At 43.2% G+C, this 14224-nt stretch overlaps 1 protein-coding gene across 1 annotated transcript in view; it reads right to left on the bottom strand.

The window, feature by feature from the left end:
• The window catches only part of ADAM12 (ADAM metallopeptidase domain 12), a 187604-nt gene that overhangs the window by 73686 nt on the left and 99694 nt on the right, over positions 1-14224 (bottom strand). The window contains exons 4-5 of the mRNA XM_063162878.1: positions 5736-5814; positions 1877-1953 (exon numbers count right to left, since the gene is read on the bottom strand). Coding sequence (XP_063018948.1) covers positions 1877-1953; positions 5736-5814 — 156 coding nt within the window. The remainder of the gene's footprint in view (positions 1-1876; positions 1954-5735; positions 5815-14224) is intronic.

The following is a 14224-nucleotide window of genomic DNA, read 5'->3' as shown; positions in this document are numbered from 1 at the left end:
GAGCAGTGAAACGGGCACAGAAACTGACATTTCTCCTCATCTGATCTCCTACTAGAACAAATGCACTGCAAAGGAAATTTCTGCAGTTTTGCACTGGAAAAGGTGCTGCAGAGAAGGAGCCCAATCCTGTCAGCTTGCACTGCAGGGACTTGTCTGCAACAGGGCCACGACAACATCCCTGCCAGCATCAGCTGTCCTGACATGTCTGAAGCACCTGAAGCTGGGAAAGGACTCTGGGAGCTCCACATTGCAAAGAGAGCACTTTGGAGAAGAAATCAAAGACTTCTAATGTGGAGAAGGGCATTTTCTCTTGAGAGGGAATAATTTCCAGGTAGCTCTGGAACAAGAACATCAATGCAGACCCTGTCCCATGAGGTACAAATTTTCCCTGGGGAGCTTGCAGCATTGTGATCCTTTAACTAAATACTGAGAGCTCTGCATTGGATTTTTATAAACAGTTTTAAATTCTGAATATATTTTATACTGAGAACGACAGGTAAATGCTGACTGTTCATGCAAGGGGATTATTAAACTTTTGTCAGATGCTGGATCCATAGTGAAGCACCCATAAAGCCCCTCTCTGTGTGGGAATGAGCCAAAGGAATCCCATCCACTACAGCAAATGGGTCATTCCCAGTGGGAGAGGGGTGCTGGGATCAAACTCTGCTCTCTCTGCTGCTGTCTGTCCCACAGCTCCCTTACAGAAGCCTTGACAATGCCACTACTGCACAAAATGCAAAACCAAGGGGAAAAGATTCCAGCTACTCCTGCTGTTTGTAGATAAATTAAACCCAGAAAAGGCTGAGACAGCTGGAAATCTGACAGGAAAACTGGGTTTTCCAGGGAGAACCTAGAGCCAATTTACAGTTAATTACTGTGATTTGGAACAGCTCTGTGAGTAAATACCAGTCTCTGATTGTCCAAGTAAGAAAGATAATTGTTTCCTGAACTGTGTCTGTTGTGAACGTGCAATTTTGTCAGCCCATTCCTTTGTCAGACTGGAAAAGGTTGGATTTTCAGCAACAGGAATCTGCTACTCTGCTGGTAACAAGCAGCTGAAATCCAAAACCTAAGCATCCTACCTGCCATAAACACAATTACTGAGCTCCACAGCCATGTATATTCTGTATCACAGAATCTCTGAGTCCCTGATTTCTAAAGCCACCTCTCCGGTGCTGAGGCTGCTGGACAATGAGTGATTCCACAGCTGGCAGAGCAGTGCTGGAACAGTTGTGAGGACAAAGAGGCCTGGAAAGGCATTGGGCACTGCCAGGATGAAAATGTGACAAGGAATGGGCACAGAGAGCGATGGGCAGCAGGAGAGGAGGGATGGCTCTTGGAAAACCTCCCAAAATTTTGTTATTAATTCTTTAGTTTTTTCTCCTCAGAGCAACTAGAGGGAGAATGATTTGTAGGGATTCATCCAACATTTGAAAAAGGGATGGAATCATGGAATTATTTCTGTTGGAGAAGGCCTCTAAGATGACTGAGTCCAACCATTCCCAGCACTGCCAAGGCCAGCACTGCCCCGTGTCCCCAAGTGCCACATCCACATGGATTTTAAATCCCTCCAGGGATGGGGACTCCAAACCGCCCCAGCAGCTGTGCCAGGCCTGGACAAACCTTTCCAAGAGGAATTTGTTCCCAATATCCACCCTGAAGCCATTCCCTCTGCTCCTGTCCCCGTTCCTTGGAGCAGAGACTGAGGGTCCAGAGCAGAGCCACAAGGTCCCCCCTGATCCCCCTTTTCTCCAGCTGAGCCCTCCCCAGCTCCCTCAGCCCCTCCCGGGTTCCACCCCTTCCCCAATATTGCCTCAAGCATTAAAAGCCAAACCAAGCACCCAGGAGCTCCAACAGAGCTGAAATCAGGGCTCACCTGAGTCCTGAGCAGGTGCTGAGGCTGACGGAGGAGCCGGGGAAGCCCTGGACGTGGCCGTGGTAGAAGCAGTGACCCTGTGCAGGGGGAGAAAACATTTCACTGGTCACAAACACTCCTTGCTCCCGGGGTTCCAGCCCTTTCAGCTCCAGGTGATCGTCACTTTCAGGCCACAACAGCATTCAGAATCTCACTGACAGCAATTCGCCTGTCCCACCAAATATTCTCTGTGCTCAACAGCCAAACAGTCCTGAAAGGAAACCTTGGGTGCTCCCAAATCTCAACAAGTTATAGGAGGTTTTGTGTTTGGTTCTGTATTCTTATTTTGTGAAGGTTCAATAACGTTAGATTTGTATGACTGACCCCCTTTATCTGTGCTATTTATTTAAATGTTTATATAAATGTTCCATTACAATATGGAACATTTGATAATATTTTATATTATTCTAATATTTTATATGATTTATATAATTTTAATATTTTATATGATTTATAGTATTTTAATAGTTTTGTATTATTTATATTATTTTAATAGCTTTATATTATTTATATTAATATTTTATAAAATAATCAGATTAACAAATCAGCTACTGCATTTTACTGCTTTCTATAGAAAAAGAAAGATGGTTTTATTTAATTTTTAATTAAATTATTTATTATATTTATTTATATTTAATTTTACTGCTTTCTATAGAAAAAGAAAGCTGTTTTTATTTAATTTTTAATTGAAATATTTATATTTATTTAGTTATATTTAATTAATATATTTAATTATATTTAATTAATTTTACTTTTATATTTAATTAATTAAATATAAATTACTATTATATTTAATAATTTTATTCTTATTAAATCTGTGTATCCCTATAGGAGGTAGGTATGTGAAAAGAGAAATATAACAAAGCCAATGCCAACTCCAGAACTTAAAAAATAAAAATAAATCACAAAGTAAATGAAGGGGAAGGGAAACAGGTTGGAAAGGAAATTTTTTTATTGAAATAGCCAACCAAGTAGCTGCATGTTATTAAAAACAACCAAGAATAAAGGAGGGCTTCTATTTTGAGAGACAACAGTCCAGTTTCATTTTGTGCCTGGGTTATTATATTTCTTTAATAATCCACTGCTTGCAAAAGGCACCCACAACAGAGGGTTTCTAAGCTCATGCACATATCAGTCTGGAATCAAGGCTAATTTTATTGTTGACTAAAGGTTATATTGCATTCTCAATAGCACCTGGAAAGTGAGAACTCTGCTGTGCAAGGCTCCCATCTGATTAGTGCAGAGGGAAGTTATCAGTGCTGCAGCACTCCAGTCACCTCCCTGTGCCTCTCATGGCTTGGTTCATTATTGCATTAATTAACCTTTCCAGGCTGGGGCACGGTTTTCACTCACAGCAGATTTCTAAAAAGCACCTTGATTTTGGTGAAGAAAGCCACAGTCTGGGAAAGATGGAATTATTCAAACAGCAATTTTCTGTAAATAAGTTTATGCCAGGGAAAATGTTTGTTTGATTTCCAGCACGAGCAAGTGAACACAGAGCAGCCAGCTCTGACTTTGTAAACACAAATCCCAGTGGCTTTTGTCAGTGGAAGAAATGACAGAAACAGGGTGAGAAGTGTTTTACTCTTGGGTATTTTTATCATCAATCCTCATGAAGAGTCAGTAACACATTAGCAAAGATAAAGCCACAATAGAAGGGAGGGAATCATAGATTGAATTTTTTGGGGTGATCACTTCAGTCACAATTGCTATGGATGTCAAACTTTCAGTGTGGGTGCACTATTTCACTTTATTTCGGTGTTATCAGTTCCATGCATCCATGATAGAAGAAAAATCAATGCCCCTCCTACTCCAGCACTGAATCTTTTATATGCCAAAAGCAAAAATAAAATAGGTTTATTCTCATTGCTTAAAGCAAGCAGGAGGTGAAGTTCAGAGCTCCTGAGAAAGAAATCTTTGGGTCTGAGCACCACCTGAGCTGAGCCCAGTGGAATGGGGAGGGAGCCAATATCTCACCCCACACAGCTGCTGCTGTGGTCCAGCTCTCTTTATCTAAGAGTGAATTATGGCAAAGGCCCTGATTTCTTTCCCTCTCCACATACAACTTGTCATTTTATTAACTCTCAGCTCCTGGCTGTGGACCATTTCACAATTTCTCTGAGATCCAGCAATGTGATGCCAAAGTTCAATATCGAAAATGTAAACTTATCAGAGCATGGCCTGCAACAGGACTCGGAGAAAATTGATTTCTAGCTCAGTAATTCCACTGAATTGCAGGACTTTTTTCTGCTATCAAATCTTTTTATTCCTGCAAACTAGTATATAAAATGGGTGACCCCTTAAAAACAAATAATTACCAAAGGCTGATCCATCATACTTCAAACAGTACTCTACCCTTGCTTGAGATCATTTAATAAATAGCAGGTTTTGACAACTTCCCAGGTGCTATAAATTGAGAAATAACCTAGACACTGACTCTGTGCTAGAGAACTGCCCAAGAGACAGCTCCACAAACCTGCCTTGACCTCCAGGCAGAATTTGACTAAGCAACTTTTCAATGGAAAATTGGATTTGGTTTCAGCTCCAGACTGTATTGATGTCCTCAGTGAAGAAGAGATATAAAAATAAAATAAAATCAGAGTCTTGTCTTTTCTCAACTTTATTGCAGCATTTAATGAAAAATGAATGCACTGAGCTCTCTTTTTTAGGCAGCAAAATGCACTGTCATTACTAATCATGACTTACTTTGCCATTTTGCTAACAGATATCGTATTTTAGCAAGGAAAACCTGTCATTAGCTGTACACATACTCCTGTTAACTCAGGTAAATCTCTGAAAGACTCATGTGTTACATTTATTTCCTTTTACTTCCTTCAGGAGTCTCTGCAGCCTTCCTGCTCCCAAAACAAATGACTATTTTCCCCTGAGCTGATTTGGAAGGAGATATGAGCACCCAGCAAAATGAAAGCCCTGAAAGCTTTTGAAACGATTGCTTTACTTGGGGTGTCTGCAGCTATAATGAAGATGATGCTTCAGAAGTAAGATGTTATGCAGAGAAATAATTCCTTCCCCTGATCCCAGCAAAGCCTGTTCTGGATGGGAACACAAAGCATGGTGTCTCTGCTGACAGTGGCAGTGAGTAAATACCATAACAGAGCAAATACTTTATGGAACTTAGGCAGATAAAAGGTAAGCTTCGTAATTAAAATGGCTTGCTGCATTATTTCTAATTAAGGCATTCATGCTGTCAGAGGACAAAATGCATTCCTGCCTTTTTATTTGTAAAAAGCACTTTTAACTGCTTCTTTTAACAAGCCATATTTTGTATAGATCCATATTTATACATGCATACAAATATACACATACACACACACAAATACAACTATAAAGTACATCCACAACACATTTATGGCCTGGATTTAAAAAAAACCCCAACCAACACCCTCCCCATGGCCTCCCCAGTGAGGAAAGACACCCAAGCCTTCCAACCTCTGACATGAACTTTTGCCCTCTGGAAATCACATATTTAGGGTTTTTTTTCCCCAAACAGAGCCAGGCCTTTTCTCCATAACTGATCTGTCATAATTATCACATTTTAATGGGTCTATTTCCAAGAAGCTGAAAAAAACTTCACAAATGTTAAAAGCCACGTGGTTCAAACCCCAGAGCTTGCCTTTCAAGGCTGCCTCTAAAAATTCATGTGTAGGATCAGAGCAGGCACAAAGACACTGAAGGCAACAGTGAAAAAAAAAAAAACCAAAAAAAGCTTCATGTTGAGCTGTTTCATCCCAGGGCTCGGATCCTGGCAGAGGATATTTTGGATTTTAGGGAAGAATTACCCAGGACAGCCCAGCCTTACCGTGCGGTTGCGTGTGAGAACCACGTCAGTGCCATCCTGCAGGTAATGGGTCTCTGTGAAGCCTCTGGCCAGCAGGCCCCTGGAAAAAACACAGCACAAGGAACATTGAGGCCACCTCACCTTGAATTTATCCTTCAGTGGTTCTGTTTGAGATAAGGATCAAAGCCCGGCATTAAGGATTCAACGGCTACGGGGAATAAGGGAAAATGGAACTCCAAATATTGAAGCTGCAGGACACGAACATTTCCTGTGGTAATTGTGAATAGACTACAAGTTTCCAGACTGTTTTCTCTTCCAAATGAGGACTTTGTGCCAGCACATTTCAGTGATGAATCTTCCATGTGATTTTCAACACATTTTAGGTTAAATCTAGGGAGATCTGGGGTTTAGGGTATTGTTAAGTAATGGTGGTTTGTTGAAAAGGAAAATGTTTTCCCTGTGCTCCTTATTTTTCCATCTAATCTGGTGTATTCATCAGCAAGTGACCACCCAAAGACTAATTCAACACTTGGTGAGTGAAACAAACTCCTCCTATTGACACTCCAGGGAAAACACGGCATGAACACCACAGAACTTACAGCACTGGATTTACCCTGCTCATCTGAAAGGATATTCACAAATGGAAATTCAATGACTTCACAGGAGACTCTGCAGGATCATGTCTGGGACGAGGCAGTTTGTTCCCATTCCCTCCACACTTCCCCTCCTGCCTTTGGCAAGGAGATAAAAAATTTGGACTTGAAATTGTCATTTTCTAGGAATCCCCAGGCAGGGGCACATGTGTGACAACCACAGAAACTTCTCTTTTTGTAGAGAACTCAACTCAGGCATCTGCCTCTTTAAAACAAAAACAAGTGCTGCCATTGATCTGTTTCAACTCCTTATCTAAAGAGCATTTCTGACAGAGCCTGGAGGAGGAACAGTCATTCACATTTACTCCTAGTGCAGGTCTTGAGTTGTGCTCCTCATCACAAACACCCTTGAGTTTTGACAAAATTTCTGGTGAGCTGCAAAAGCACAATACAGAAGGAGCCAGGAGATAAATGCCACCATCACCTTCAGAAAACTGGAGAATGTAGAATATCAAAAATCCCTGGCTCTGTGTTTCACAATGTTCATTCTGTCCCACTTCTTAGAGGTGTTTCTCCCTTGGGTTGTCCATTTGAACAAAGCAGGCCCTTAATTTTATTTAAAAGCTGGTAAATGCTGCATCCTTGCAAATATTGTGGTGGGAGCCATTACACAGTTGGGGAACGTATTTCTTGTGTTTGCATAAACATTATAAATGGAGCATAAACACACATTTAATTTTCATTACTGATTAATTTGCAGCACATTAATATCCAGTGGCTCCATCAGGATCTGGTTGTGCTAGGAGCTCTACAAACACTTACTGTGGAGAAAACCCAGCTTTAAAAGAAAAAGGAAACCCAGCCTCTATCTTGAGGTAGGAAAAAAAAAAGAATGAAACAAGACCAAAAACAAAAAAGAAAAGGAAAAAAAGAAAATAAGGAGGTGGCAAGGCAAAAAAATTCTAGTGAGCACTCAAGCAGAGATTCTCACATTTAACTTTTAAATTCTTCAGCTCGTGGGAAATATTACCATATTAATAGATATGAGATGTTAAAACACTGCAGCATTTGGTGGGTTTGTAGGAATGGATCTCAGGCAAGCACCACACCCACAGCAGGATCTGGGTGCCCAACCAAACATCTCGTGTGGATTTAGATGCACAATACGAAATCCCACCAGGCAGCTCCACAGGGACACCATGGGGCCTCAGAAGACACTGACTGCAGTGGTGATCCCACCTCTTGTGCCTGTAGCCCCCACAAACCCTGCCAGGAGCAGAGGGGGCTGTGCCCAACACTCATGGAATGGTTTCGGTTGAAAGAGACCTTTGAGATATTCCAGTGCCACCCCTGCTATAGGCAGGGACACCTTCCACCATCCCAGGGTGCTCAGAGCTCCATCCAATATCCCTTGGATGCTCCATCCAGGGGCAGCCCCAGCTGCTCTGGGCACCCAGGCCCTGCCCACCTTCCCAGGGAACAATTCCTAATTCCCAAAATCCCATCCAAACCCACCCAGTGTCAGTTTGGAGCCACTCCCCTTGTCCTGTCACCACACTCTCTTGCAAAAAGTCCCTCTCTGTTTCCTACCGTCTCACCATGACAAAGAGCAGCTGCTTTCATAATTATCATTATTTATCTAACACTGCTCACTTGTGCACTTGGCAGGCATTAATTGCCTTTGTAAAGGCAAGATCCTATTGCTGAAGCCAACAGAGATTCACTGTGCAGCTTTTGGAAATGGGATTCCATCCAGGACAGGGGAGTGAGTTTCATTTGATGGGACAAAAGTACAGGTACAGGTAACAGATGTAGCAGAAGGGCAAAGTGATTGAGCAACTTGCTTTGTGCTCCGCTGTTTGCAAGGTGTTTGACAGCCATGATGATAAAGGTGACCTTTCCGCTGCTGTTCATTCTGCTCTGAGGCACAGATTTAGAAAATACTTCATAGATCCGTAGGTTTGAACACCAGAAGGGATTTGTGATCACCAGCCTGCCCTGCCCCATTACAGGGGTCATCTGACACAAATTCATCTTCTGCTACAATGACAGGGAAGGAACCAGATCCATTTTCCCACTGTAAAGAGCCCTTGCCTTGATCTCCCATGAAGATGGAGCTATCACAAACCTGGCAGGATTTTAACTAAACCCAACCTAAACCCACTGCACTTAGTATCTGTTTTAACTGTGCCAACACTCAGTTTCCAGCAACTGGATTGGATCTCATTCCCTCACATCAGAGCTTTATTTTTGTTTGAGTCTTCCATGGAAAGTTCTTCCCAATAAAGTGAGGAAATGTAGCAGGTAAACAAATTCCTGATGTCAACGAAGAATTCCCAGTGTGAAATGTAAAGGACTGGTGAGAGCACCAAGATGATGGGATCCCACTGTGGGACTGACCTCAGGGAAGCAAAGGAATGTCCCAGTGTGGGACACAGAGCTGTGGCTGCCCCTGGATCCCTGGCAGTGCCCAAGGCCAGGCTGGAGCACCTGGGACAGTGGGAGGTGTCCCTGCCATGGCAGGGGTGGAACTAAATGAGATTTTAGGTCCCTCCCAACCCAAACCACTCTGTGATTCCATGATGTCAAACCACAGAAATTTCACATGGCACTGGGAAAAGAAGAGAGCTTTGCAGGGCTCTGCACCAACCCTCTTTCCACTGGTACCTCAGACATCAGTGCTGGGACATCTGCCCTGCTGTGCCAGCCTGACGCTGAGCAGGGCAGGCTTCCCACAGCCACAGGGTGAGCCCCTCTGAGATGCTGCCAGGGAGTCCAGCAGCTCCTGGCAGAGGAAGGAGCCTTTATCCCCACCTGCAAAATGTCCAATATCCTAAAAGCTGTGTGGCTGGCTGTGGAGGGCTGTCACAGACATGTTTTATGAAAAATCCTTTTGCTAGGATTTTTTCTCCTGGGAAGCTGAGAGGCCTCAGAGGAGAAGAAAAACAATAATTATCTGCTGCTGTGGAATGCAACAGGTGCATCTGTGATTGGTCTCATGTGGTTGTTTTTAATTAATGGCCAATCACAGTCAGCTGGCTCAGACTCTCTGGTCAGTCACAAGGTTTTGTTATCATTCCTTTCCTTTGTATTCCTTTCAATCCTTCTGATGAAACCCTTTCTTCTATTCTTTTAGTATAGTTTTAGCATACAATTTTCTTTTAATATAATATATATCATAAAATAATAAATCAGCCTTCTGAAACATGGAGTCAAGATTCTCATCTCTTCCCTCATGCTGGGACCCCTGTGAACACCACCACACTGGGTTGGTACCCAGGGACACCAAGGCTTTTCCTGACAGGTTATGAAAATTAAGTGTAACAAGCACTCAAATTCCACTACTGGGTGTGCACCACCTCACTTTCCAATCATGGCAATAATGTTCAACACAGCAAACAATCAATCCAGCATATGTATCTATCAGGTAATTTAATTACCCTCCCACCCCCCCAAGATATGCAATACAATGGATTGATTTACATTTCTGGTTTTGACCCAGAGTAAAGGAGATTAATAGAGGAAAGTAAATTAATTTAGATGGCAAGCTACTTAACCTAATTGGATCAATGTAATTCAGAAAGAGCAGGGATCAAAATAACATTAATATATCATAGAGCAATTCATCACCATGTCTGGAGTTTCAAATGTTGCCAGCTACAATGCTCAGCAGTACCAGATGATTATCAATACTTTGCCCTGCATGAAAGACAGAAACAAATGCTATGAAGAACTGCATCAGCTGCTTGGTGTGATTTTTAAAAATCAGCAGGAACAACATTACAACTTTCTTATTGATGATCCAGAGATACAATTCCTGAGCACAATCACTTACACACTTGGTCGCTGTGTTTATCAGCACAGTGATTTTTTTCACATTTCACAGAATCACAGGGTGGTTTGGGAAGGAAGGGAATGCAAAGCCCATCCAGTTCCACCCCCTGCCATGGGCACAGACACCTTCCACTACACCAGGCTGTTCAGCATCAGATTTCCCAGAGCCAAATGAACAAGCAGAAGCTTCCATGGCCCAGAAAGATAAATTGACAGACACAGCACAGGCTCCCTCATTCTCTGTAAATCGGCAGAAAGCTTCCACGTCAGACCTGCTGAAACATTTTCAGGCGTCAAGCAAGGAACCTAAGCCTCAGAGAATATGATGAATTTTATTTAAACTTCTAATCCTCACCTTCCTGGCCCCCCACAAGGTGAAATCTGAGGTGGTTTGTTTGGGGAGGGGAAAAATGTCCTGGTTCAAGCACATCAGATTTTTCTCCCTCAATCCATTTAATGACAGGAGTGGTAATTTAACACACTGCCTCTCACTTGCAAATGGGAAAATCAGTCTCTGCTCTCCAGGCACCAATATATTATTTCAAAAGGTTATAATGATATTTCATCACCCAGGGAGAGTCAGACAGACAGTCACAGGAGCCAGAGATGGAAAAAATCCAGTGGATCATAGCAAGGGCCTCCTGGGAGCCAAGTGTGCCATGGATCAAACCAGGCCCTGCCCCACTGGGCTGCAAATGTCAGGAGCAGTTCTGATCCCACCACCTTCCAGGGGAGGCCACTTTGCAGTCCAACAGATGTCACTGTCATGATGCATTTCCCAAAATCCAGCCTTTTCTAGCTCTTGCTAGCCTACTTCTCTCACCAGCTGAGACAAATGCTCTCCTTCTTGGTACATCTGTCATTTACACAGTGATCTAAATGCAGATTATTATTATTATTAATGCAGGAAAAGTGCAGATTATTACCCAATTGTCCTTCAGCCATCCAAGCACCAAGTACAGAGTATCAAGCTGTAAAAATGGACAAGAGCTGTGCATTCTTCATGTCAGTGCTACTCAGGGAAAATCCCAAAATCCAGTCTTTTCTAGCTCTTCCTAGCCCACTTCTTTCACCAGCTGAGACAACTGCTCTCCTTCTTGGTACATCTGTCATTTACACAGTGATCTAAATGCAGATTATTATTATTATTATTATTATTATTATTGCTGCACAAAAAGTGCAGATTATTATCCAATTGTCCTTCAGCCATCCAGGCACCAAGTACAGAGTACCAGGCTATAAAAAAGGACAAGAGCTGTGCATTCTTCATGTCAGTGCTACTCAGGAAAAATCCCAGCAGCAATCATCTCAGCAGGAGCAGACCCTGGGGTGCAGCATCACAGGGATGCCCCCCTTTGGTTACCTGGTTTCTCAGCAGTGGAGAGAAGGTGCAGTGCCCTGTTGACCTCTGGAGAGGAACAGAACTCTCTGTGTGCTCTGCAGGCTGATCTCCTGCTCCCCCCTGCCTTTGATTCACAGCTCTGTGCAGTCACTGCTGCAGGAACTGCTGTTTTGGGAGAACATTGAATATCCCTGTGGCTCTGTAAAGGATGGCATCAGTGCCACAGAGGTGGTGCAGGGCTGGCTCAGGTGTGGCTGTGCTCCTCCCTTCCCCTCAGGGATGCTGTCACACACACCCTGACCCTTATTCAGAAATTTTTCCCAATGATCAAGTGCCTGTTTTCTCCCCACTCGAGCACTGCCTCACTCTGTTACACAAACTCTTATTAAAACCCCTCTGGCAATGCATTTGAAACCTTTGCTACATCTGGGGGAGGTGAAGAGCCTGAAGCAGGATGGTGAACAGGCAGTTACAAAATGTCATTTATTCTGCCTGCTGACACCAGCCTACTCCATTAATTCTGAAGTATCTCAATTGAGGTCATTTTGACCTTTCCACTGAAATTATTTGTTATTTCTTCAATTGCTGCATTTTTTCCCAGGTACATCCAGAGGAATAAACAAGCCTGTTGAACCTGCTGCCTCTGCTGGGGTGGTCTCAGTGCAAGCACTCACAAAGGTGATGTTCACAGAGGTGTTTTTCATTTCTTCTCTCTCATTACAATGTAAAAAATGAGTTCAGCATGGGTAATGAGTTTCCCATGCACGGGTACCTAACACCATTCTATTCACAAAACCATCTCATATTCTCTAAACACACCACATTCTTTCCCTTGTTTAATTATCTTAAGTGATTTGAACTGCTTTTGGACATTTTCCCATTGAATGTCTCCACTTCATAATATCCTATCTGCCACACTCCAGTGTGCTGCCACAGAGGGGCTGCAATGTCATAATTGAAGAACCTGAGAGATTGAAATTCGTGAGCTTAATTAGCACAACAATTCAGAGGCAAAGAAGGGAGTAAAATAAAACTGTAATAGCTGGGAAATCAACCAAGCATCCCAGGTTTCAATAGTAACTCTATGGTTGTAGCCTGCAGCCTATTTCACATGGCCTGGAGATAGACAATTTGAGTAGATCATACACTTGATTTGCAAAATATGTCTTTGTGCTTGCACCCAGTCCTTTTGATGCAGAAATCCATGTAATGCTGTGCCTACTGGAGTCCATGTTAAAATATATCCCCTGGAATGGGTGAACAGTGGCTGGCACAGTGAGAACCAGTTCTGACAAACACATGCTGCAGTGAGATCCGTGCTCTGGGTGATCCCTGGACGGGAACAAGCGTGGGAACAGGCACTCCCATCCTTAGCTGCTCCCTGGCCTGCTGGGAACAGGAGACAAGAGGGATAAATCCTCCTTTTAAAGCCCCCAAGCACCCAGTGCTCATAACTTGTCACTGCATGTGGTGGCAGTATGCAGAAAACAGTGTGAGCCAGCAAACCTGAGCAGCTGGGGAGGAACAGAACACAGCTCCCTGGCTGGCCATCACCAGGGATTGAGAGATTTCTGCTTTCCTGGCTGCTGGGCAAAGAATCCATGAGCTTCAAATTCCAATGGGCAAAGATTGAAATTAAATCCATCTCGTTGGTGGCCTCCTCTGCTGTTCTGGGTCCTCAGTGCACACCCCACTTCCATCACTCACTGTCACATTTATGTCACCGTTTACCTGCCAAAACTCCAGCATTTATTTATCACTCTAACTCCAAAATGTTAATGAAGAGACTACTGCTAACCAGTGTGTGGGGAAAGCATGAAGAAGGTAAATAAAAATTTTCCAGCAAAGTAGATGGGTAACAACAAGTTATTTCCCTAAAATGGCTTAAACCAGGTCAAGATGTTCAGGGTGTCCCTAATGGGATGGGTTTAGGTGACACTACAACTCAGATGGGCATTGAGGGAAGAAACAGCACACAGGGAATGTGTGAGGGAATCAAAGGAAGACCAGCCAGGTTCACTGTGTCTCCACACAGCAAAACTTCAGCAGGAGAGGGAATGGCAGCTCTTCCATGGGCTTTGAATGGTGTAGCTATGATATTTTCTGAAAAATCCTTTCCTTAGGATTTTTTCTCCTGAGAAGCTGGGAGGCCTCAGGAACAAAATGCAAGCAATGGTTATCTGCTGCTGTGGGATGCAACAGGTGCATCTGGGATTGGTCTCATGGGGTTGTTTCTAATTAATGGCCAATCACAGTCAGCTGCACAAGCTTTTGTTATTCATTCCTTCTTTTTCTTTTCTTAGCCAGCCTTCTGATGAAATCCTTTCTTCTATTCTTTTAGTATACTTTTAATGTAATATATATAATAAAATAATAAATCAAGCCTTCTGAAACATGGAGTCAGATCCTTATCTCTTCCCTCATTCTCAGACCCCTGTGAACACCACCACAGAATGGAGCTGAACAACCTCACACATCCCAAAAGCCAAACTCACAACTGGAGTCCCAGCATTCCCATGTTAACCTCAAAGACCTCCTGACTGCCTTTCACTGTGCAGTTCTGATATCCCAGAGCTTACAGCACCTCTCCTGGAGCTGTTCTTGTGAGGAATATTTCAGATCAGCTCCCTGAGCTTCCCTGTGTGCTGGATGAACAGAAATCCTGTCACTGGGTCAGCTGGGCTGGGTGCCATGAAAAGCAAACATTTCAGGAAAGGCTCCAGAATAACACAAGCCACAAA

This window comes from Melospiza melodia, chromosome 9, assembly GCF_035770615.1.
Source record: "Melospiza melodia melodia isolate bMelMel2 chromosome 9, bMelMel2.pri, whole genome shotgun sequence".
NCBI lineage: Eukaryota > Metazoa > Chordata > Aves > Passeriformes > Passerellidae > Melospiza > Melospiza melodia.
This window is presented reverse-complemented; position numbering and strand designations above follow the sequence as displayed.